General features: G+C 66.6%; 2 protein-coding genes across 11 annotated transcripts; both read left to right on the top strand.

The window, feature by feature from the left end:
* Positions 1-2,437: 2,437 nt before the first annotated feature.
* AMHR2 (anti-Mullerian hormone receptor type 2) lies at positions 2,438-8,751 on the top strand. Its single transcript, XM_054001963.1, is given in 13 exon segments — positions 2,438-2,450; positions 2,549-2,613; positions 2,615-2,699; positions 3,727-3,909; positions 4,181-4,270; positions 4,637-4,746; positions 5,645-5,869; positions 6,526-6,640; positions 6,738-6,898; positions 7,333-7,480; positions 7,560-7,696; positions 8,063-8,218; positions 8,605-8,751. Coding segments are annotated over 13 exon segments (1,563 nt in total). The 3' UTR covers positions 8,680-8,751.
* Positions 8,752-9,858: 1,107 nt separating this feature from the next.
* PCBP2 (poly(rC) binding protein 2) lies at positions 9,859-24,146 on the top strand. 10 transcript variants are annotated; one of them, XM_054001964.1, is made up of 16 exons: positions 9,859-10,014; positions 12,106-12,223; positions 12,570-12,593; positions 12,701-12,733; positions 12,990-13,106; positions 14,313-14,444; positions 15,011-15,139; positions 15,531-15,605; positions 16,978-17,064; positions 17,239-17,304; positions 18,170-18,211; positions 19,173-19,245; positions 19,722-19,760; positions 20,668-20,720; positions 21,226-21,395; positions 22,166-22,842. In XM_054001964.1, exons 2-16 carry the CDS (start codon positions 12,155-12,157, stop codon positions 22,491-22,493), a joined length of 1,437 nt encoding a protein of 478 aa, XP_053857939.1. In that variant the 5' UTR covers positions 9,859-10,014; positions 12,106-12,154; the 3' UTR covers positions 22,494-22,842. The 10 variants fall into 10 exon arrangements, with proteins under 10 accessions (XP_053857939.1, XP_053857941.1, XP_053857940.1 ...); XM_054001971.1 differs by lacking the exon at positions 22,166-22,842 and adding an exon at positions 23,572-24,146 and having other exon boundaries at positions 9,865-10,014; XM_054001966.1 differs by lacking the exon at positions 17,239-17,304.
* The last annotated feature ends 48 nt before the right edge of the window (positions 24,147-24,194 follow it).

Below are 24,194 nucleotides of genomic sequence, written 5' to 3'. Positions count from 1 at the left end.
ATCCACGAATCCCTCCTGCCCCGGGCTGTTCATCCCTCCTGCCCTGGGTGTTCATCCCTCCTGCCCCGGGCCTTCATCCAACTGCCCCGGGCCATTCATCCCAACTGCCCCGGGCCTTCATCCCTCCTGCCCTGAGCCTTCATCCCAACTGCCCCGGGCCTTCATCCACCTGCCCCGGGCCTTCATCCCTCCTGCCCTGAGCCTTCATCCCAACTGCCCCGGGCCTTCATCCAACTGCCCCGGGCCTTCATCCCAACTGCCCCGGGCCATTCATCCCAACTGCCCCGGGCCTTCATCCCTCCTGCCCTGGGCCTTCATCCCTCCTGCCCCGGGCCTTCATCCCAACTGCCCCAGGCCATTCATCCCAACTGCCCCGGGCCTTCATCCCTCCTGCCCTGGGCCTTCATCCCTCCTGCCCTGGGCCTTCATCCAACTGCCCCGGGCCTTCATCCCTCCTGCCCTGGGCCTTCATCCCTCCTGCCTCAGGCCTTCATCCCAACTGCCCTGGGCCTTCATCCAACTGCCCTGAGCCTTCATCCCTCCTGCCCCGGGCCGTTCATCCCTCCTGCTCCGGATGCCCCGGGCTGTTGATCTCTCCTGCCCCGGGCCTTCATCCAACCTGCCCCGGGCCTCTCATTCCTCCTGCCCCGGGCCCTTGGGGCGTTGTTCCTCCCAGTGCTTCCCACCCTTTTCCTGCTCCCCTTTCCCGGGAGAAGCTGCGGCAGAGCCGAGACCACGGGGCAGGTGCCAGGAAGGTGCCGGAGTCCCTCGGGGCAGCCTCTGGAGCAGAGCTGACCCCGCTGCCCCATCTCCATCCCCGGGCTTTGCCCCACTCGGGAGCTCCGGGAGCCAGCGGGAATCTTGTTTTGATTTGGGTTGTTTTTTTTTTTTTTTTTAAACATGCAAAAAAAAAAAAGGAAAGGCAGCAGAAGCTCCCTGGGGAGGGGGCGCAGGGCCTGGCCCCCCCAGCCCCCCCCAGCTCTCTCTCTCGATATCTATTTTTGCATTTGTATATTTTTATATAGGAAACTTTAAGCATTTGTATTTTAATAACCCTGTGAAGCACTATGAGCTCCCCCCCCCAACCCCCCCAGCCCAAAACCCACAAAGGATTGGGACAAAAAACAGGAGGTTTCTTAATTTAATGTTCAATTTGGTGATTTTACCCCCACCCCCGACCCCCTCCCCGAGCCCAGCTCTGTCCCCAGAGGGGATCAAGTGCCAAACCCGATCCCGGAGCCGGTGTTGGGATGTCCCCGGCGTGTCCCCTGCCGGGGATGGCCCCGGTGTCCCTTCCCCACGGATTGTCCCCAAAGGAGCTTGGCTTTCCTATGGAAACGCAGCCGCGAGGGAGGGGCACCCCAGGGACCCCCGGGGGTCTCTGCTCAGAGCCTGGGCTGCTCCCCTGCGGTTTTTGGGGGGGGGATCAGAGCATTTTGGGGGGGTCCACACCACCAGCGCTGCTCCCAGTGCCGGGGGTGGGGGACAGCTGGATCCCACCGCCCCCATTTTGGCTCTGATGGCACCGGGGTCCCCACCCTGCTCCTGGGCACCCCCCACCCCACCCAAAGCCCCCCCAGCAGCCCCCAAACCCCCCCCCCAGCCATTCCCGGGACACAAAACACAAACGTGCCTTGACAAGGGGGTGACAGGCTGGGGATGAGCCCCCCCTGCTCCGCTCCTGCACCCCACAGAGGGTCTGGGGGGGGCTCTGGGGGCTGTCCCCGAGGCTGCCCCCATCTCCCAGCTTTAATCCACTGTCACCCCTTCATTCCGGGGGGGCCGGGGCCGGTTCTCTATGCAGCGGGGGGGTCCTGGGGGGTCCAGCCCCCCCAAACTGGCAATAATTCTCTCCCTGTTTGATCTCGTCCCGTCTCTGTTGTTTTAATTTGGGGAAGGGGAGGGGAGGGGGGTTGGTTTTTACAAATCCGGTGGCTGATGTCATAAACCTCCCCCCCCCAAAGGTGATTTTTTTTTGGGGGGGGGGGAGGGTGGTGGATGATTTTTTTTTTTTGGGTCCCAAAGTGCTATTTTTTTGTACAAAAAGACTTAGATGAAACTGTTAGTTTTGGGGGGCTCCTTTGTAAATGGGGAACGACGAGTTCTTTTTGTAATAAACACGAGTCGCTGGCGTTGTCTGGAAGTCTGCGGGGGGGTCCCTTGGGGGGGCACGGCCGGTTTTTGGGGGGTGGCAGGGGTGCGGTCGGTGCCAGAGCGGCACCAGCGGGGACAGGGCACGCTGAGCTCCCTTTGGGTGACGCAGGGCAGGGGGCCAGGCCTGGCTGCCCCCCCCCCCAGACACCCCGGCTCTCTCCTCCCTGATGCGGGGGCAGCACCTTCCTCCTCCTCCTCCTCCTCCTCCTTCTCCTTTTCTTCCTCCTCCTCCTCCTCCTCCTCCTGCTCGGCTCCTCTTCCCACCGGCCCCGCGGAGGCTCCCATGGGACGCCCAGGTGGGTGCTGGGGGGGCTCAGCCGGGGCTGGGGGAGCCTTTCTGGGGGTGTCAGAAGCCCCCCCCGCTGGTGCGACCGTGTGTCCCCCCCCCCCCCAGGCCCCCACAACCTGACCTGCGTGTCCTACAAGCACCCGAGCGTGCGGGGCGCGCTGGGGGACGCGGGGGGGGGCGGCGGCCGGCGCCGTTCGCTGCCCCCCCGGGCAGTGCTGCGTCGGCATCTGGAACCGCAGCCACGCTCTGGTGCAGGGTGAGACCCCCGCGAGCGCGGGGTCTGGGCAGGGGGAGAGGGGGGCTGCGGTTTGAGCCTGCCCCGGGGGGATTTGGGGGTAGGATAGAGGGGTTGGTCCTGCCCTGGGAGGATTTTGGGGTAGGATGGAGGCGTTGGTCCTGCCCCAGGGGGATTTTGGGGTAGGATGGAGGGGTTGGTCCTGCCCCGGGAGGATTTTGGGGTAGGATGGAGGGGTTGGTCCTGCCCCGGGGGGATTTTGGGGTAGGATGGAGGGGTTGGTCCTGCCCTGGGGGGATTTTGGGGTAGGATGGAGGGGTTGGTCCTGCCCCGGGGGGATTTTGGGGTAGGATGGAGGGGTTGGTTCTGCCCTGGGGGGATTTTGGGGTAGGATGGAGGGGTTGATATTGCCCCGGGGGGATTTTGGGGTAGGATAGAGAGGTTGGTCCTGCCCCGGGGGGGATTTTGGGGTAGGATGGAGGGGTTGATATTGCCCCAGGGGAATTTGGGGGTAGGATGGAGGGGTTGATATTGCCCTGGGGGGATTTTGGGGTAGGATAGAGAGGTTGGTCCTGCCCCGGGGGGGATTTTGGGGTAGGATGGAGGGGTTGATATTGCCCCGGGGGGATTTTGGGGTAGGATAGAGGGGTTGATATTGCCCTGGGGGAATTTTGGGGTAGGATGGTGGGGTTGATATTGCCCCGGGGGGATTTTGGGGTAGGATGGTGGGGTTGGTCCTGCCCTGGGGGGATTTTGGAGGGCCAGAGGAGCTGGGCAGGATTGAGGGCTTTGGTCCTGCCCTGGGGGGTCTTGGGGAGACAAAAGGGGTCTGATCCAGTCCAGGGGGGCAGGCAGCGGGGGCTGATCCTGGCCGGGGCCATTGGGGAGGTTCTGGTCCCTTCCCAGCGGCTGCGCTTGGCCTTGGCCTTGAGCAGCGGCTGCAGCGGCGCTGGGGAGGAGCAGCTGCGGGGGGGGACCCGCACAGGGGGTCCCACCTGTCCCCTCCCGGCCACCCAGCGCCCCGGGGTGACCGTGCCGCTGTCCCCAGGCTGCTGGGGAGGCCGGGGCGACGCCTGTCCCTCGGCCACCTGCGCCCCCAGCCCCGCGGGACACCCGGGCAGCTCCGTGCTGCTGTGCCTGTGCCACGGCCACCTCTGCAACGGCAACGCCACCGGGACAGCGGCGGCGACAGGCACGGCCGGGGGGCTGGGGGGGCCCCGCCAGGGCCCAGGTACGGGGCCCGGGGCGTTCTGGGGGGCACTCGGCTGTGGGGACACACAGGGGACCCACGGGGGATCCTGAGACCTTCAGGTGGGGGGGGGGCTGGGTGGGCCTGGGACTCACGGGGGACCCGTGGGGGAGCGGGGGTGGGGGGTCCGTGAGGGGAGCTGGGACTCACGGGGGACTGGGGAAGCCATAGGATGCCCTAAAGTGTCCCCCACCACCCCCCGGACACCTGGGGGGTCAGGGGGGCTCCGTGTCACCGCAGTCTCTGTCCCCAGTGGCCGGCCGGGGGGGGTCCGCGGGGACCCTGTGGCTGCTGGGTGCCAGCCCCCTCCTCCTCATCCTCCTCATCTGCCTGGGCATCCTCGGTAGGGACAGGGACACGGCGGGGACGGGGGGGACCCCCGAGCACAGCCACCCCCTACCTGATGTCCCCTGGGTGTCCCCAAATGCCACATCTCTGGTGCTCCCCGAGTGCGGCTCTCCCGGGGTGGAGGCGGGGGGGTCCCCAAGTGTCGTCCCTGGGGGGGGGTGTCCCTGGTGTCCTTGTGACCCCCTGGGCTGGGGTGTCCCCAGTGTCCCGGGTATCCCGGGATGTCACATTCCCCATGTCCCCTGCCTGGCGGGGGGGGCTGTTGGTCCCTGGTGTCCCCAGGTCCCTTGTCCCTGATTTGGGGGGGGTTCCTGTGGGGGGGGGTCCCCGGATGGGGGCGTCCCTGGTGTCCCCCATCCAGGACTGCGCTGGACAAGGGCCCGCACAGGGCAGCCGCCGCGGGGGGGGCGGAGAATCGGGGTCCCCCCGGAGCCCCCCAGCCCGGACCTGCCTGCGCTGCACTTCCTGCAGGTGCGGGGCACCCGCGGGGCGAGGGACACCCACGGGGTGAGAGAGACCCACAGAGCGAGGGACACCCATGGGGTGACCCCATGGGGCAGGGGACACCCATGGGGTGAGGGACACCCATGGGGTGAGAGAGACCCACGGGGCGAGGGACACCCACGGGGCGAGGGACACCCACGGGGGGACACCCACGGGGTGACCCCATGGAGCGAGGGACACCCACGGGGTGAGAGAGACCCACGGGGTGAGGGACACCCACGGGGGGACACCCGCGGGGTGAGGGACACCCACGGGTGAGAGAGACCCACGGGGCGAGGGACACCCACGGGGGGACACCCGCGGGGTGAGGGACACCCATGGGGTGAGGGACACCCACGGGGTGAGAGAGACCCACGGAGCGAGGGACACCCATGGGGTGACCCCATGGAGCGAGGGACACCCATGGGGTGAGGGACACCCACGGGGTGAGAGAGACCCACGGGGCGAGGGACACCCACGGGGTGACCCCATGGAGCGAGGGACACCCATGGGGTGACCCCAGGGGGCGAGGGACACCCACGGGGTGACCCCAGGGGGCGAGGGACACCCATGGGGTGACCCCAGGGGGCGAGGGACACCCATGGGGGGGACACCCATGGGGTGAGGGGACACCCAGGGGGGCATCCAAGTGGGAGGGCAGGGAAGGAGGCGATGCTGGGAGGGGACCCCCATATGGGGAGGGGACGTGGGGACACCCACGGCAGAGGGGACATCAGTCCGGGGCGGGGGGCACAACAGCGCTGAGGGTGCCCGGGGACCCCCAGAGGTGCCCGGACATGAGGGTCCCCGTGTCGGGGTGCCGCGGGGTTGGCGACGCTCGGTGCCAGCCGTGTCCCCTGTCCCCCGCCGTGTCCCCGCGGGGCAGGTGCTGCAGTCGGGGCGCTTCTCGGCCGTGTGGCGGGGCACGCTGCGCCAGCGGCCCGTGGCCATCAAGGCGTTCGCGGCCGGGGCCGGCCGGAGGTTCGCGGCCGAGCGCGCCGTGCACGCCCTGCCGCTGATGGAGCACGAGAACGTGGCCAGGCTGCTGGACACCAGGGCGGCCGGACCCCGCGCCCGAGGGGGGCTCCTGGTCCTGCAGCTCTACCCGGCCGTGGGTCACCTCGGGGGCTCGGGGGGCTCGGGGGGCTTGGGGGGTACCAGGGCTGGGTGTAACAGGAGTCTGGGGGGCTCGGGGGGTACCAGGGCTGGGTGTAACAGGAGTTTGGGGGGCTCAGGGGGCTCGGGGGGCTTGGGGGGTACCAGGGCTGGGTGTAACAGGAGTCTGGGGGGCTCGGGGGGTACCAGGGCTGGGTGTAACAGGAGTTTGGGGGGCTCGGGGGGCTTGGGGGGTACCAGGGCTGGGTGTAACAGGAGTTTGGGGGGCTCGGGGGGCTCGGGGGGTACCAGGGCTGGGTGTAACAGGAGTTTGGGGGGCTCAGGGGGCTCGGGGGGCTCGGGGGGGTACCAGGGCTGGGTGTAACAGGAGTTTGGGGGGCTCGGGGGGCTCGGGGGGCTCGGGGGGTACCAGGGCTGGGTGTAACAGGAGTTTGGGGGGCTCGGGGGGTACGGGAGTAACGAGGGCTCAGGGGGCTTTGGGATAACGGAGGTTTGGGGGGCTCGGGGGTGTGCAAGGGGTTGAGGGGGCTCGGGGGGTGTGCGGGACAGTGAGGAGCACAGGGGTGGGCACGGGGTTCTGCTGGGGGGAGATGTGTGGGAGACACTGGGGGGTGCCGCACGTCCCCAGCCGTGCCCCTCGCGTGTCCCCAGGGCTCCCTGCGCCACTTCCTGGGGCAGCACGTGGGGACGTGGGCGGGCAGCGTGCGCCTGGCGCTGTCCCTGGCCCGCGGCCTGGCCTTCCTGCACCAGGAGCTGTGGCGTGACGGTGAGGGTGGCACCGGCGCGGCGTCCCCGGCCCCGTGCCCCCGCGCTGGGCTCTGCCCCGGGCTCCCGGTGCCCGCCGTGACCCGCGGTGCCCGCAGGGCTCTACAAGCCCAGCGTGGTGCACCGGGACCTGAGCAGCCAGAACGTGCTGGTGCGGGAGGACGGCACCTGCGCCATCGGCGACTTCGGGCTGGCGCTGGCGCTGCCGCCGCGCGCCCAGGACGGCACGGGCAGCCGGCACGCCGTGACCATCCGCAAGGTGACACGCATGCCGTGGGGTGGCACGGGGAGGTGACAGCCCTGGCTTGGGGGACGGCGCCCCGGATGTCACTGGCAGCGTGGGCTGTGGCTGCCAGCTGAGCCCGGGGCACGAGCCTGGTGTGGGGGCCTGGTGGCCTTGGTGACCCTGGTGGCCCTGATGGCCCTGGTGGCCATGGTGGCCCCGGTGGCCCTGGTGGCCCTGGTGGCCCCGGTGACCCTGGTGGCCCCAGTGGTCCTGATGGCCCCGGTGGCCCCAGTGACCCTGGTGGCCCCAGTGGCCCTGGTGTTCTTGGTGGCCCCGGTGGTCCTGGTGGCCCTGGTGGCCTTGGTGGCCCTGATGGCCCTGATGGCCCTGGTGGCCCCCGTGGCCTTGGTGGCCCTGGTGGCCTTGGTGGCCCCGCAGCCCCCAGCTCAGGGCCCGGTCGGGCGCAGGCGGGCACCCAGCGGTACCTGGCACCCGAGATCCTGGACGAGAGCCTGGACCTGCGGGCCTGGGGCCGGGCGCTGCGCCAGGCCGACGTCTACGCGCTGGCGCTGCTGCTCTGGGAGATCCTGTCCCGCTGCCAGGCCCTGAGCCCCGGTGAGCCCCCGGGGTCCCCCCGGCCTGGGCTGGGCCGCCCGCGGCCCCCCGGCCCCGCTGAGCCCCGGCCGCCCCGCAGGAGCCCCGGTGCCGCCGTTCCGGCTGGCGTACGAGGCCGAGCTGGGCTCCAGCCCCACCGGGGCTCAGCTCCGGCGTTTGGCCGCGGACGAGAGGCGGCGGCCGCTGATCCCCCCGGCCTGGCACCGCGCCCCCCAGGTCAGAGCCCCGCGGGGGTCCCGGGGAAGGCAGGGGGTCCGAGGGGGGGGTCCCTGCCTGTGTGCCCAGGGGAGTTTGGGGTGCCCACGGTGTCCCCTCCAGCTGCCCAAGGATGCTGAGGGTACCCGGGGTGGCCCTGCCCGTGTTTTGGGGTGTCCCCAAGGGTCTCGGGGGGTGCGGGGTGACTCAGCAAACCGGGGGGGGGTCTCTGCCTGGGTGCTTGGGGGGTCGGTGCCCAGGGGTCCCCTCCCCGCTGCCCAGCGGCGATGCTGAGGGCACCGGGGGCTGTCCCCGTTCGGGGGTGACACCCCCGGGTGTTTCCCCCTCCCGGGGAGCCCCCGCTGATCCCGGGGGGGGGTCCCACAGCCCGGGGGGGCCCTGCCGGAGCTGCTGGAGGATTGCTGGGACCCGGACCCCGAGGCGCGGCTCTCGGCCGAGCGGGCGCTGCAGCGGCTCCAGCGCTTGGCCGCGGGACCCGCACCGGCCCCGGGGGACCCCGGCCCGGGGGCCGCCGCCCGCCAGGTGCGTGCGGGGAAACTGAGGCACGGGGCAGGCAGGGGGGGCTCCGGGAACCTAACGGGGACTTGCGGGGAAACTGAGGCACGGGACAGGCAGGGGAGGGACCAGGAACCGTATGGGAGGAGCCAGTGCCAAGCCCCGCCCCCTGATAAACCACGCCCACGCTTCCTGCCGGGAGGGGCCGCGGCCGGAGCGAAGGTGGGAGCGAAGTCCCAGCACCCCAAACCCCAAATCCCCCCTGCACCCCAAACCCTCCGAGTCCCCCGGAGCCCCCCCGCCGCCCGGCTCGATCCAGTCCCCCTGACTCAGTTTCCTCTGGGTGCCGGCGGGGTCCCCACAGCAGCGGGGGGTTCGGGGGGTCCCCGCTCACCCCCCGTGCCCCCCGCCAGGTCCTGGAGTCTCCCACCATGTGGAACCCTGGTGCAGGTACAGGGGGACACCCCAAACTGGGGGGGCTGCCTTGACCCCCCCCGGGGCCAGACCCCCCCCCTCAATTTCTTTTCTTCCCCCCCCAGGACAGGCGCCCCCCCCCCAACCCCGTGTACCCCCCGAACCCCACGTACCCCCCCCAGGTCCCACCCCCCAACCCCGTGTACCCCCCGCCCGCGGCGCCCCCCAACCCGCTGGGGGGGCCAGGGCAGCCCCCGTACCCCGCGGGGCCCCCCCCCGTACCCCGCGGGGCCCCCCCTGGCCCCCTCGGGCCCCCCCTTGGGCCCCCCCCTGCCGCAGCCCCCGCACCCGGGGGTGCTCCCCCAGCCGGGGGTGCTCCCCTCGTTCCCCCCCGGGCTGGACAAGAAGGCGGCGAAGAAGATGAAGAAGAGGATGAAGAAGGCTCACAAGAGACACAAGGTGGGGGGGACCCGGGGGGGGGACACAGGGGGGCACCCCAGCCCCCCTCAGGGGCTCATGGCTCTGCTGTCCCCCCCCAGCGCTCTTCGTCGTCGTCCTCCTCCTCCTCCTCCAGCAGCTCCGACTGAGGCTCCTGGGACCCTCACCCAGGACCCCCCAGCATCACTTGGGACCACCAGGAGCCACCTGGGACCTCTTGGGACCCTTGTGACCACCCGGGACACCCCCGGACCCCCAGGGAGCAGCCGGGCCCCCACCCTGGCCCCCATGCCCTGCTCCCGGGGGCTCCCGGGGTGTCCCCGCTGTCCCCCAATAAAGCTCTGGGACGCCCCAGCGTGTGTCAGCGTCTCCTTCGCGCCGATGGGGGGGCTGGCCTTGGGGGGGGACGCAAACCCCAATGCTCCTGGGGAGGGGGGACTGCCCCTCTGCCCCCCTATTGCCCCCCAGCCCCTCCTATTGCCCCCCAGTGCCCCCTTTTGCCCCCCAGTTACCCCATAGCTCCCCGTACACAATTCTACCACACCTTTAATCGCTCCCCCTTGCCCCTGTTTCCTCCAGAGCTTCCCCAGTGCCCCCCATTATCCCCCAGTGCCTCCCATTATCCCCCGGTGCCCCCCGGTGCCCCCCGGTGTCCCCCAGTGTCCCCAGTCCCCGCCCGGACCTCCCCGCCGCCGGGGGGCGCTGTGCGGGGCGGCGGCCGCTCTGTCCCGCCCCGCGCGCGCGGTGCGTTTCCGGGTCGGGGCGGGTGTAAATCGGGCCGCGCCCGCCGCCCCCTCCCAGACCCGCGGCCGCCGCAGCCGGAGCAGCCGCGCCCGCGCCGCCGCCGCCGCCATCCCGCGCGCCCGCCCGCCGCGCTCCCTCCCCGCCTCCCCCCCCCTCCCTCCCGCCCTCCCTCCTCCCGCTCCGCCCGGAGCGCCCTTCGCCCAACGCCGTTACCGGCGCCGACACAGGTAGGCCCGACCACCCGCCCCCCCCCCCCACACCCCCATCGCCCCCCCCCCCACCCCCACCGCCGCCTCACGGCCCTCCCCGCGGGCCCCCCCGCGCCCCCCCGGCCGCCATCCGGGTCCGATCCCCCCCGGGCCGGGCCCTCGCGCGGCTCCCCCCCCGCCGCCCCCCCGCCGGCCGCGCCCTCACGGCGCCCGCGGCCTGCGCGGCCTGTGCGGCCTGCGCGGCCCGCGCGCCCCGCGCCGCCGGCCGCGCCGACAAACGGCCCCGGGGGCTCGCGGGCCGCCGCTGCCCCCTCCCGCCGACCCCCCCGCCGCTCCCCCCCCCCCGGAACCGGGCCGGGGGGGTTCGGGGCCCCGCGTGCGTCACATGGCGCCGCCGCCCCCCGCCCGGGCCGGGAGCGGGGGGGCCCCGAGGGGCGTGGGGAGATTTTTTTTTTTTTTTCTTTCTTTTTTTTCTGCTCCGTTTTCTTGGGAGTTTTAATTCTTGATTTTTTTTTTCTTTAGGTTTTTTTTTTTATATTTATTATTTTATTTTAGGAGTTTTTCTTTTCCCGCCCGGGCCCGATTTTTCCGCCATCCCGCGCTGTTGTTTTCCCCCCGCCGGAGCGGGAAGGCGGCGCACGGACGGGGCCGCCGCCCCCCCCCCGCGGCCTCCGGGATCTTCCCCCCGGGCCTGCCCGGAGCGGAACGGCGATCCCCGGTCCCGAGTGGGTTCGGAGCCCCGGGCCGGTGCCTCCCGGCCCGCTCCGCGATGTGGAGGCCCATTTCCCCCCCCCGACCCCAGCTCCCCGCGGCCCCCCTGGTTCTCCCCGCCGGGCTCCGGTTCCCGTTCGGAGCCGCCGGCCCGGGATCCCCCTCGCCCGCCTTGTGCTCGGGCCCCATCCGGGGGCTCCGTCGCGGCCCCGGGGGTCGCTCCGGGACAGCCGCTCCCCCCGGCCCGGCTCGGAGCCGGGACCCCCGGCCCGGTTCCCCCCCCCCCCGCGCAGGGCTGAGCTGGCTCCGGGGCCGCGTCCCCGCCTCAGGGACGGGCTCGCTTCGGAGCCGCGTCCCAACCGCAGCAGCCGCGTCCCCGGATTTGGGACGGAGCTCCCGTCGCGGGGCCGCTCGGGGAAGTTTCCCTGCGGAAAGGCCTCGCCGGGAGCCCGGCCCGGGCCCGCGTCACCCCCGGCGGGACCGCTCGGCCCCCTTTGTCCCCGGGACGGGCTCGGGGCCCGCTCCGCCCTCGGCCCGCTGCCGGGGCTGGATGCCGGGCTCTGCTCCCCGGCCCGGGCTGGACGCGGGGGGATGCCGGGCTGAGCTCACGGAGGCCGCGGCAAAGCCCTCCGGTGCCAGCGAGGCAGCGCGGCCCCGGGCCCGCCTCGGCCGCGGGTAAACTTAGATGGGGCAGAAGCGGAGGCCGAAATGGGAGTTTATTTACCGGATTCCTATGAAACGCTCGGCTGGGGCCGGCCGGGCTGTTTTGCAACCGCTGCCGACTCAGGTGGTTTGAAACCTGATCGTGCGCTCATGTGGCCTTATCTGGGTCTGAGGGAATCGCCTCGGAACCCGCTCCGAGGGGCCCCGCGCGGGCTCGGCAAAGCCGATGGGGTTTTTTTTTCTCCATAATCCCGGCTGCCCAGCGGGCCGAAGCCCCGGGACTGGGGTGCCCGCTCCCATAGGGCAGCTGCAGGAAGACTTGGGCTGAGAAAAGTGTGGGGCTCGCAGGGAGCAGCAGCGTCCCCAGACCTGTAGAGGGGCCACGATTAGCCCTCAGTGCCCCCTCGGCGTCCCTGGTTGTGTCCAGGACCCGTTTGTGTCCCCAGTGCTACCGGGGGTCACCCTGAAGTATTCGGTTGTCCCTCAGAGAAGCCCCTGCACGGAGCAGGGCTGGGAGGAGGCAGGGGCTGAGCAGGACCCGCATGACCCCAAGAGTTGCTGGGGCCAGTTCAGCTCTGGAAATTCATAGGAGGAGGAGCCAAAGCACCGCGGATCGTCCCAACACTTCGGGGGGCGATTTGAGGGGAGAAGCAGCACAGGGCGGTTGGAATCCTGCCTGGACAGGCTGGGGGGGACTGGCAGAGCCCCTCACTCACCCAGCCCCTCTCCCCCCAGCCGAGGCCCGAGCGCTGCCGCAGCCTGAGCCGACCCCGTGCTGCCCACCATGGACACCGGAGTCATCGAAGGGGGTCTCAATGTCACGCTCACCATCCGGCTACTCATGCACGGAAAGGTTCGTGTCCCCAGCCCTCTGCGGCGAGCCCTGGCCTGGCACGGGCCGGGCTGGCTGCTTCCGTGGGATCTCCTGGAGCTGCTGTGGGGCCAGGAATGTGCTGTGGGCACCCGGGCAGATCCTGGGGTGCAGCCAGCGAAGAAAATAACTATTGTGGGGGGCAGAACGACCCAATGGGAGCTGAGGTGGGAACAAGATCAGCACAACTGGGATAAACCCCAGTTATCTGAGGGGCAGATCTCAAGTGCTCAGGAGCTTGTTTTGACTGCGAGAAGAGCCGAGTTTAGGCTTGGGGCTCCAGGAGTTTTTAAAACGCTGACTAATGGTGCTTTTGTTTCCATCCCAGGAGGTGGGAAGCATCATTGGGAAGGTAAGTGAGGAACAAACTCTCCTAGCCCTCCCTTTCCCCTTCTCCCCTGTCTCCCTCCCTCCCCACGGCCGCGCTGACGCCTCTCTCCCTTCTCTCGTCCCTCACAGAAAGGGGAGTCCGTGAAGAAGATGCGTGAGGAGGTGAGTGCTGGGGCTGCGGAGCAGGGCGGGATGGCGGGCCCGGCCGGGCTCCGCAGGCAGCGCGGCGGCGCGGGGAATGCCGGGAGGTGTGGGCAGGCGCGGCAGGAAGCCGAGGAGGAGAAGATGGCTGCCCGAGCCGAGCTGAGGGAGGGGAGGAGGAGGAGGAGGGAGGGCTCTGTGCCCAGCGGGGGATCCGGAGGAATCCCAAGGTGCTCTGTGCGTGCGGAGCACTGAGGTGGCGTTTGCCTCCCCGCAGAGCGGAGCTCGCATCAACATCTCGGAAGGGAACTGCCCCGAGCGGATCATCACCCTCGCGGGACCCACCAACGCCATCTTCAAAGCTTTTGCGATGATCATTGACAAACTGGAAGAGGTGTGTCCGCGGCCCCTGCAGTCACCGCCCCGTTTATCCCCTCTCTCCGGAAGAGCTGACCCCGGGCCGGGCCCCCGGGGGCCCAGGGCCGCTGTTCCACACGGGCAGCCGCCGTTTCCCCGCCTGGCCCCGATCTTTGTCCGGCGCCGCGCTGGGGCAAGGTCCAGGCAGTGCTGGAGCCAGAGCCCCGCAGGGACTTCCTGCCCCCAGCTTTGGAATCCCCCTGGCTCTGCTCGTGCTGGTGCCACTTCCTCCCAGCACACCCCAGCGCTGAGTTCTCTCCCCAGCCCTGCCAAGGAGGAGCTGGGGCTGCAGCTGTGCGGGGCTGGAGGAGCTGCATCGTGTCCCCGGTCCTGTTAAATCAGTGACTTCCAGGGGGGATTTTGCTGCTAGATAAATGTGGATCTTGCAGGTGTTAGAGCCTGCTCAGGGCTGTGATGTTGAGATTTCCACATTGGAGGGAGCAGGAGTTGGGAGTAGTGCTCCCCACCTGGTGTGTGGGGCAGAGCTCTGTGGCCCTCACCTTGCCTGTGGGGGTACAAATTCTACTGCCCTTCAGATTTGGGAGCTACCCAGGGAGAAACAACCTTGTGCTGGCAGCCCTGTCCCCAAACCCCCCTGCTCTCACTGCAGCGTTAAAGGCTGCAGGGCTTGGGGCTGTTTGTGCTGAATGCAGGGAGCCAGAGTCCTCCACGGGCTGCACGGCTCTGCAGCGCTCTGGGCACCGGCCTTGGAGCTGAAGCTTTGCTTTTAGTAGGTCAGTTGAGCCCTGGCCTTGTGCCTCCCCTCCCCCTGCCAGCACATGACCGCTGTAATCGGCGCCGGGATTGTTTTTCCCAGAGCTGCTGCCTTGATCCCTGGTGCAGCGGGAGGCTCCACGCTGACCCTGGAGCTGCGGAGTCCCCGAGCACCCCCCGCTCGGTCCCTTGTCCCCCTCCAGCACCAGTTCCTGCTTGGCTGAGGTGGGACCCAGCCTGGGCCAGTGCCTAAACCCATTTCCATTGAGGCAGCAGAGTTTGGCTGCTGCTTCCCCAAAATACGTCTGTGTTTTTTTCTGGGCTGCTGAGGAAGTCCTGGGAAAGCCCCGAGGTCACCTTGGCCTCGGCCACTGGTGCCAGCGTCACCTCCCTGTCCCTGTGCCGGGCACGTCCCCAGCGCGTGCCGTTCCGGCAGGGCTGAGCCCTCAACACCTCCTCTTCCTCGCAGGACATCAGCAGCTCCATGACCAACAGCACAGCTGCCAGCCGGCCCCCGGTCACCCTCCGGCTTGTGGTCCCCGCCAGCCAGTGCGGGTCCCTCATTGGCAAAGGAGGCTGCAAGATCAAGGAGATCCGAGAGGTGCGTGGTGCCCAGCCCGGGGGGGCCCACGGGGGGGTTCGAGTGTCCCCAAGGGCAAATCCCTGTGTTGTCCCTGCCCGAGGGATGTGGCATCACTGGGTTTTTTTGGCGCTCACTGTATTTTAGTGCTTGGCAATCCGAGACTCAGGGCAAACCCTTCTCTGCCCGGGAGTGTTTCTCACAGCCTGGCTTCCTGCTGCCCCTTTCCCGTGGCTCTTGATTGCCCTCTCCCCAGCCTTTTCCCAGATTTTGGAGAGGGAGATGGGCTCCAGGCCAGCACTGCCCTTGGCTGTGCCATTTAGCACTGGGTGCTGTTGGGTTAACTCTGCTGGCGTGGAGACTGGCTTGGCTTGGGTTACAGGGACAGGCTGAGGCCAGGTCCCCCACTGCTGCCTCAGGCTCCTGGTGACCGACTTGTATCCAGCTGGGATTAAAGGACTTTATTCTGGGGGAAAGGAGGAGCTGGGGGGCAGTTTTGGCTATGTATAACCATGCACGGGGTTGGTCGCTGAGGTCTCAGCCCTGCCCGGGGTCTGACGGGCTATTTTTAACCCTCGACTTGGCAGAGCACGGGGGCACAGGTCCAGGTGGCAGGGGACATGCTGCCCAACTCGACTGAGCGAGCCATCACCATCGCTGGGATCCCACAGTCCATCATCGAGTGCGTCAAACAGATCTGCGTCGTCATGCTTGAGGTAGGGCCCCTCCTCGGGCCTGTCCCCGGGGAGGCTGGTGCTGCGGGGCATCCCGCTGCCCTTGGAGGGGTGGAAATGCTGAGCAGGGAGAAGAAAACAGCTGCTGGGGGATAAAGGGATAGCTGGGGATTACAGCCTCATCCAGGTGAGGCTCGGAGCTGCTTAAAACCGGGGTCGAGCAGGGCCTCTGGAGCAGCTCGTGGTGTCACCCACGGCCCTGCTGTGCTCCTGGGTGTCCTCCCTCGGCCCTGCGCCCAGGAAGAAGTCACGGTGCCCTGGGTGGCCAAAGGGCCAGCTGGAAGTGCAGAGCAGAGCCCTGGGGGCGCGGGGAGGGGGCTGTCGGTGCCGGCGGCGCTCGGTGTCTGACCTGTCCTCTCTGCCTGTCCCGCAGTCTCCCCCGAAGGGTGTCACCATCCCGTACCGACCCAAGCCATCCAGCTCTCCCGTCATCTTTGCAGGCGGCCAGGTAAGGCCTCTCCTCTGCTCCTGGGGTGCGGGGTGGGGAGGGGCGGGGGTCGTTCCGAGCCGCCAGCGCGCCCCGGCCGCTCCGCGTGCCCGTCACCCACGCCGTGCCCTCGGCCCCAAGCGGCTCTGCTGGGCCTCGGCCCCCTCCCCCTGTTGAGGGAGGGCAGCAGGGAAAAGGGCCGATTTGGGAGGAGAGGGTGCTGCAAAACGCTCCTGGAATTACCCGGCCAAAAAAAAAACCCAACGTTTGCCAGTGTGGCGGCGGCAGTGGGGGTTTGAATAGGGCTGAGCCGCCTAACCCAGGCTCTGCCCCTCTGCCTCGGGCTGGCTCCAAGGACTCGCTGTGACCTCCTGTGGGTGACTGGCCCGGAGGTTGGGGGTTCTCTGCTCTCTGCCACTGGTTCTCGGGGTGCAAAGGCTCAGCCTGTGCCGTGGGTAGGGCTGGGGTGCGCAAAGGCTTCGTCTCTCAGGAGGGGAGGGCGTCAGATAGGAGTAGTGTCAGGTGACTGGGCTTTAGTCCCTCCTGTGCTGAGCTGGGGAGTGGCCCGAGCCCTGCCCTGAGCCACCTTACAGGGGACAGGTGTCCCTTGGGGTCCTGTCCGCTGTAACGCCCGGGCCTGTGGGGCCCAGGTGCGGGTCAGCTGCTCCCACCCTGCGCCCCCGGGGCTGCCCCAGCGCTCGGAGAAACCACGGCGACAACGCATCCGCTGCCTTCCTGCTGCCAGGGACACCCTCGGGGTGGGCAGGGCCTGGCTTTGTCAGTGGGGGCCTCAGTAGGCAGGGAAGGGGGTCAGGGAAGGGCTGTAGCTGCCGCCGGCCTCCCCGAGAGCCAGGCCTGACTCTGCTCTCCTCCCTCCCAGCCCCGCCACGCTTGTTTTGGGGACGGACCTGCCGCCGTCCCCTTCCTCCCCACCCCTGCCCCTCTCCTTGCCTCTTCCTCCCCACCTGAACCCGGTCAGCCCCCCCCTCCCGCCTCCCCGACAGCTTCTCCCGCCGCTCTGCACCCCGGGGGAAGCCCCCGCGCCCCGGCCAGCGGCGGGGCCGCAGCGTGCGGACCCCCGGGGCGGGAGCCGGCCGCCTTCCCCGTTAGAGCAGTGAGGAGCAGGCTTCCCACGGCCACGCATCTCTTCCCTCCCCTTGCCCCTCTTCTCCCCCTTCCTTCTTTCCGCCCCCGTCCCCGGCCCAGGCCCGCAGCAGCCCCCGGGCCCCGCTCCCGGTGGGCCTTGCGCTCTCTGTCTTCGCAGCTCAGAGTCGTGCGTAGAGCAGGGCGAGCCCTCGATCAGCACTGAGCTAATGTGGATGTTGAGTTTGGTGTTAGCGAAAGGTTTCGGATTGACAGCCCTGGAGACTGAAGTCCTCTAATTTATCCACAGGACAGGTACAGCAGCGGCAGTGCGAGCTACCCCCACACCGCCCCATCCATGTGCCTCAACTCTGACTTGGAGGGACCACCTCAGGAGGTGAGAGGGGAGTTCAGTCTCCACGGCCCGTTCAATCCTTGGCCTCTCTGAGACTGCCAACAAGGGTGGCATCCCTGTCCCCGTCCCCCAAAACCGACAACGGTGGCTTTTTGTGCTGTGGACTCCTGTCCACTGGGAACTGGACTCTGAGCCCACCAACCTCTCCTCACGCAGGCCACCCGGCAGCCACTGCATGGCAACGAACTTGGGCCAATTCCAGCCTGGGCTGCAGTTCTTCCGGTGACCTGGAAGTGAGGCTGTGTACCCCCCTCTCCCCCTCCTCTCCCACCCGCCCCCACCTGCCCGGCCCCCCCAGACCTCCCCAAACCTTAGCCAGCCAGGCCCCAGCCAGTGCCTCGCCCTTTCTGGGTAGCTTCAGGAGGAATCTGAAGTCTGTGGCTGTCCCTTGTAACCTCGGGGACACGGAGTTGTGGCAGGTCAGGCCCTCGCCTCGTTCCCCTCCGAGCACTGGGCCGTGTGAGCAGTGGTAGCCAGCACCAGCACTGACCTGTAGCTTGCCCGGCGACGTTGTCCTAGGCGTGTGGAGTGACGAGAGGACTCGGAACGGGGCAAACTTTTTTTTTGGGGGTGGGAGGGGAGGCGGGGGAGCTGCCGGGCCGGGGCAGAGAGGGGCCAGGAGCAGCAGCAGGGCCGGCGGGGGCGTTGGATCCTCCCTGCCTGCGCGGGGGCGCAGGGATAGCAGCATTGTCGGACTCACCACACCATAACATCTTCATCAAGATCCCAGCCGTTCTCTTGTTGGTTTTGGTTTTTTTTCGTTGTTTTTTTTTTTTTTTTTCCTTTTTTCTTTTTTTTTTTTTTTCCTCCTCCTTATTTTTTTGTCTGCCACCTTTTTTTTGGGGGGGGGACGGCACCGATTCTGCCCACCCCCTCCCCGTACCCGCCACGTCAGGCCAATTCGAGTAACCGCCAGCCTAGAAACTGCTTGTGACAGCATTTATCCGTCCCCGCCTCTCCTGCCCCACTTCCCTCGCCCCGGAGAACTCTCCACCTTGGCTCTCTGACTTCCTGGCTAGTTGAAATCTGTCTGTCCCTGGGTGGCTGTCCGATGGTTGTTAATAGGACTGTTTTCCTCCTTTTGTAGGCCTATACCATTCAAGGACAGTATGCCATTCCACAGCCAGATGTAAGTTTTTATTTACAACTTCTTGTCTTGAAAATCCACCCTTTTCCTCCCCCACCTTCCAAAAATTTTCTCCGTGCTTTCTCCACTCGAGCTGGCTCAGCTTGGGGCTGAATGCTCGATCTGATCTGAGCTCCCCAGATCCTCCCCCCCCGCAAAAAAAACACTCACCCCCCTCCCTCAGCTGGCCCTCCTGCAGCCAGCAGGAGATCACTCCTTGGATCCCTTCCCCACCTCCTCTCTGACACTTCCCTCCTCCTTATTATATTTTTTTTCCAAACCCACCTCTCCCTGGCTTGGCATTTCACACCAGCTCTGGCTTTTCCTTTGCCCCCTCGCCCACCCCCCCTCTCAATTTGGCACGAGAACCGCCCCCCCCAGCCGGCACACGGTGGCTCTGTCACGGTGGCTCTCCCGGGGCAGGGGACAGCTGGCCCAGCGAGCGGGCGCAGGTGGCAGTCGGGGAGGGGGGTTGGACCCGGCCCAGCCCGGCCGGGAGCGGAGGGACCATCCCGGCAGCGGCCGGCGCTGTCGGACACCTCCATCCTCTGGCACCCATCCTCATCCCGTAGGGGCTGCTCTCTGCTCCTGGCACCTGTAGGGCAGCGAGGGGGGTCTGGCGCGCCAGGCCGGGGGGACGGGGGCTCCGAGAGGAAGCCGGGCCGGCAGAGCCGAGCGCGCTCCGCGCCCGCTCCCCGCCGTGCCTCGGGCACCTGCTCCCTCCTCCCGCTCCTCTCTGCTTCTGTTCCTGCGCTCCTCCAGCCCTTGCTGCACCGAGGGGGGGTGGGCACAGCCCCCAGCCCGCCATGGCGGGGCCGGGGCAGCGCGGAGGGGCCGGGGCGGGCGGCGGGGCCGCGTCCGTGCGGGTGCGCGCGGCAAGTCCTGGCCCCCGGCCTCGGGAAATGGCTAACGCCAGCCTCTCTCTCTCTCTCTTTCTCCCTCTCTTCCCTTCTCCCTCCTTTAGCTGACCAAGCTGCACCAGTTGGCAATGCAACAGTCACACTTTCCAATGTCTCATGGCAACACTGGATTCAGTGGTATGGAAACTCCTTCTCTCCGTGTGCGTTCGTGCGCGGCCGGAGCCCAGCCCGGGCCGCTCGGGGCCGCGCTCCCCCAAACCCAGCCCCAAACACTGCCCGGGCCCGGCCAGGTAACCGCTGCTGCTGTGATGTGTCTGGGGGCCGCAGGGACAGGGCCTCCACACCCACCCACCCACCCACCCATCCACGCTGCTTCCCTCCCTCCCTCGTGCCCGCCGTCCTCGCAGCTCTGCCAGCGCTCTGGGAGACCCCCGGCCCGCAGCACCCGCTCTCTCCCCTCCGGCTGCTCCAGGCCTAAGGCAGGCGACTGCTGAGTTGTACCAAATTCGCTGTAGATTTGCTAAGATGGCTGAAAAATACCAAGCCACCTACAAAAAAAAAAAAAAAAAAGAAAAGAAAAAAAAAATCAAAATTACCCATTTGGGGCTCTAAACTTGAGACAGCCAAACTCATTGTGACTTGTATCTTAACAGGCGTTGACTCCAGCTCTCCAGAGGTGAAAGGCTATTGGGGTAATGATCCAAACACACGATCTGTAGTTGCTCTGTTGTGTATTGATGCTGCCTGGGGTCTCATTCTCCCTGATAGATGCTGCCTGGATGGGGGGGAAAGGGGGTTTGAGGGGAGCCCCAGAAGGGCTGGAGGTGCAGCCTGGCTTGGCTGCCTGGGCCCTGGAGCACAGCTGGATAGTGGAGAGCAGCAGGACTGGGTGCAGGCTCGGCTGTCCCAGCGAGCTGTGGGCCCCGAGCTTTAACCCCCACCCCAAAAAACACACAGAGGGGAGAGCAGCCCCTGGCCGAGGAGGTGCTGGAGCTGTCAGGAGCTGGAGCTGCTCCGGGAGTCGGGGGACAGCACCGAGTGTCACCTGCCATGTCCCCCTGCCACAGCCCCGCTGTGAGGGCTCGAGGCCGCCGCCGCTCCCTCTCACAGGGAGCGAGCTGGGGAAGGGGGGAAAAGTGGAAAAGTGTGTTCACAACGCCCCAGGCGCACGAGCTCGGCCCTGTGTGGGGTGTGAGCAGCCTCCCAGCGCCTGCCTAGCACGCAGGAGCGGCAGGGAGGAGGAGGAGGAGGAGGAGGGGAACTGTGGCCTTTGAAAGCCAGACCCGGAGCGGGCGTGGAGGCGAGTGCCCGGCTGGAGCCCCCCAGTGCCAGCCCCCTGCTCGGGGATTGTCCCACCTTGATGGAGAATCCACGCGGGGAGGGGACACAGAGGGGAGAGCTCCAGGGCTGAGCGAGGAGAGGGGGAGCAGGGAGGCAGGGGTGGGGAGCAGCGGGCTCTGGCGTAACCTCCCAGCCTGCTGTGCCCTCCCCGCCTGCTCGGAGCCCTCCCAGGCAGCCTGAACCTGGCAGCACTTGGGGTGCTGCACCCCCTGGCTGCCCCCGCCCTCACCTGGGCCCCCTCTCTCTGTCTCCGAGCAGGTTTGGATGCCTCTGCCCAAACCACCTCCCATGAACTCACCATTCCAAACGATGTGAGTATCCCGGGGGGTTTGGGGGCTGGGGGGCGGCTGCCCCTCTCACAGGGCTGGGGGGTGGCTGTCCTTGCCTTTGAGGCTGTGGTGGGCCCGTGGCTGCATCCCAAACCACTTCTTGAGGCCACTCTGGTTGCCACCACATCCCTTGTCCCCATTCCAGTGACCTTCAAGGCAAAAAAGCCCCTTTTTCAATCCCTTAACCCCCCCTTTTCCAACGAACACCCCACTCCCAGGAATCCCATAATCCTGGAACTGTTAAGGTTGGAGGAGGCCTTTAAGGCCACCAAGTCCAGCTGTCCCCACCACTGAGCTGTGTCCCCAAGGGCCACGTCCTCACCGTTTATTTTGGACACCTCCAAGGACGGTGTCCTCCCCTCGTGCCCTGGCTGGCCTGTGGGGCTGGGACAGCCCTTTCCCTGCAGGAATTTCCCCGCTGTGCCCCCCGAGGAGGTGGCAGGGCAGGATGAGGCCGAGTTAACCCCGTTTCCCTCTCCCTTCCCAGCTGATTGGCTGCATCATCGGGCGTCAGGGCGCCAAGATCAACGAGATCCGCCAGATGTCCGGGGCTCAGATCAAGATTGCCAACCCCGTGGAAGGCTCTACTGACAGGCAGGTGACCATAACTGGATCTGCAGCGAGCATCAGCCTGGCCCAGTATCTAATCAATGTCAGGTGAGTCCCGCTGGCCCGGCGCGCGCCCTCCCTCCCCGTGCCCCGCATGAGGGGAAGGGCTCTCCTGTCCCCCTGTCCCCTCCCGTGCCTGCTGTCCCTGTCCCCGCTGCCATCGCCTCCAGGAATGCTGCAGGGTCAGGATGGGGCTGGGGGGAGCCTGGCACTCTGGGTTGGCTCTGCTGTGCCACCCTGAGGGGTGACAGGAGGATCCCGAGCATCCCGTGGGACGCTGCCGTCCCAGAGGGCCGCTGGTGCTGCTGGCAGCACCTGGCTCTGCTCAGGGGCCGTGGGGGGCCCGGCATGGCTGGGCTGCCCCCGTTGGTGTCCCCGTGTCCCCCGTTCCCTGCCTGGAGCTGGGAGTGGCATCTCCTGGCTGAGAGGGGCTGGGGGGTCCCTGGGCTGTGTCCCTGCTGCCGCGGAGCAGCAGCTGCTGGTGGTTTTCTCTGGATTTCGGCTCCTTCCTGGCGCACGGGGGGACCCCTGGGGCCAGGCCGGGCTCCTCTGGGGGGTGTGGGGGTCCCGTGTGCAGCCGGGCCAGGCCTGGCAGCACCATCCCTTCCCTCCCTCCCTCCTTCCCTCCCTCCTCCTCCTCCTCCCCCAGCTCGGCTCCTGCGCCGTTTTCGCTGTTTGTCCTGTGCTTTTTTTTCGCATTTTGTGCTGTTCCTTCCCTCCCACCCACACCCGTGTATTTTTTTTCTTTTTTTTTTTTTCTTTTTTTCTTTTTTTTTTTTTTTTTTTTGTTGTTGTTTTCCTTTTCTCCTCTGTTACAGTTTAGAAAGCGCTAAACCCTCCTCCCAGGCAGCCTCCGTCACGATCCCTGACCACCTCAGCATCAACCTCTCTCAACCCTCCACCCCTTCTTCTTCTTCCTCCTCCACCACCACCCCCTCGCTCGCCACCGCGGGGGCCTCCGACGCACCCTCCAGCCTCCCCAACCCTCTTCCGACCGCCCCTTGTGTCTCCAGTCTGCTTGGCATGAAACCTGTCCCTCTCCTGGCGCTAAATGTCGTGTCTGCGGCCAAAGGCGCCGCGGCGCCCGCCGTGCCCTGTGTCACTAACAAACTCAAAGCGGAGAAGCAAAGGTTTTCCCCGTACTGAGGCTGCTCCAGGGGGTGGCAGCACCAGGACCCCGGAGAGGAGACTTGGAACAGCAGTTTTTTGGTCTTTTTTTTTTTTTTTTTTTTTCCCTCTATATTTTTTTTCCTCTTTTTTTATCATTTTTGGGTTTTTTTAAATTTTTCCTTCGTACCGAGCTCGCGCTGCCGTTGCAGCAGCAGAGCTTTTCTTGCCGGCCGAGAGACTGTGTCCCTTTGTCCTGTGAGCGGTCACAACTCCTTCTCTGCCTGCCTCTAGTTGTTGCTTGTTACTTTTTTTATTTTTTATTTTTCCATTTCTCCTCCTTTTCCCTTTTTTTTTTTTGTTTTTTGAGTAGTTTGGGTGCAGTTGTGGGGTTTGGGGGTGGGCTAGGGGGGTGGAGGGAGGGAAGGGACTCTGTGATTTTTTTTCTGGGGGAGGGGGAACTGCATCCCCGGTGCCCTGGGGGCCTCACCTGTCCTCTCTTAACTGTCTGTACCTGTAATAAAGTTGCCACGGTGAGAATCTGCTCTGGTAGATCTGTGCCGCAGCGGGGCCCGGCCCGGGGGTCCCCTCTGCCTGGGGGGGGGTCTCCACCCCCCCACCCAACACCCCCAAACCGCAGCGAGGGCTGAGCCCGGAGTCGCCACGGCGAGGCCGGCGGGCCTGGGGGGGTGGGCTGCCCTTGGGGGGGGTCCCTGCTGGCCCAGGGACCCCATGCAGTGTCTGTGTGTCCCCTGCCACCCCGGGGGTCCCTGCTGGAGGTGCCCCCCCTTTCCCTGCACTCCCCCTCCTCCGCTGCCTCCTCCCTGCCCCGCCTGGGGGTCCCGTGGATCTCCCCCCTCCCCAAACCCTCGGAGCAGAGCCCGCCACGCTCAGCCCAGACCCCCCAGGACCCCCCCAGGACCCCCCCAGCGCTGTTCCAGGGCGGGGAAGGCACCTCCCTTCCCTGGCTGCTTCTGCAAAACCCCCAAACCCCTGCTCAGGGGGGTCCCCTTCCTGCCCCCTCCCCGAGGGGCTCCCCTGCCCTCCCCGACCGAGGGCGTCCCTCCCACCCCTCTCGGTGCTGGGGGGTCCCTCTGACGCCCTTTTCTCGTTGCAGGCTCTCCTCGGAGACCGGGGGCATGGGCAGCAGTTAGGGGGGCCCCGGACCCCCCCCGCCTCGCCATCCATCTGCGGCCCCTTAGCACCGACCCAGGTTTTAAACTAGTTTGTACATTTTCGGTTCCTCCAGCCTCGCGCCACTCACCAGGTTCAGTTTGTTTCAAGTTTTTTTTTTTTTTTTTTTTTGTTTTTCGTTTTTGTTCTGTTTTTCGGGGTTATATTTTTTTTTTTTCCCTCTCAAATTAAAAAGCATTTTAATTCCTTCGTTCAGCTCTTAAAATTGCTGAACCCCAAATCTTAGTTTTATAAAGCTTCTCTCTCTCCTCTCCCCACCCCCCTGGCACCTTCTCCCCTCCTTTCCCTGTTTTTTCGGCTCATGAAGTTCTGTTTTTGTCATGAAATGTAAGAGTGGAAGAAAAACGAAAAAAAAGCAAAAAAAAAACAAAAAAAAAAAAAACCATTTCAGTTTAGTTCTGTAACGTCAGGAAATTTTTCAAAAAAAAAAACTGAATAAAAAGATGGACTGGAGCTTTTCCTTGTGAATAGAACCTGCAGGATATTTTGGTTAATGGATCTGCCTGTCTCAGTCTTTATTTGAAACCCCCCTGGTTTTTCCCAGTG

Source organism: Vidua macroura, chromosome 34, assembly GCF_024509145.1.
Source record: "Vidua macroura isolate BioBank_ID:100142 chromosome 34, ASM2450914v1, whole genome shotgun sequence".
Classification (NCBI taxonomy): domain Eukaryota; kingdom Metazoa; phylum Chordata; class Aves; order Passeriformes; family Viduidae; genus Vidua; species Vidua macroura.
The sequence above is the reverse complement of the archived record's forward strand: the minus strand, read 5'-3'. Positions and strand labels throughout refer to the sequence as shown.

Bases quoted from the DNA above. Each gene is read 5' to 3' on its own strand.
- PCBP2 (XM_054001964.1), top strand. From the start codon at position 12,155: ATGGACACCGGAGTCATCGAAGGGGGTCTCAATGTCACGCTCACCATC. The intron at 18,212-19,172 runs GTAAGTTTTTAT...TCCCTCCTTTAG, and splicing joins ATGCCATTCCACAGCCAGAT to CTGACCAAGCTGCACCAGTT. The intron at 19,761-20,667 runs GTAATGATCCAA...GTCTCCGAGCAG, and splicing joins AGAGGTGAAAGGCTATTGGG to GTTTGGATGCCTCTGCCCAA.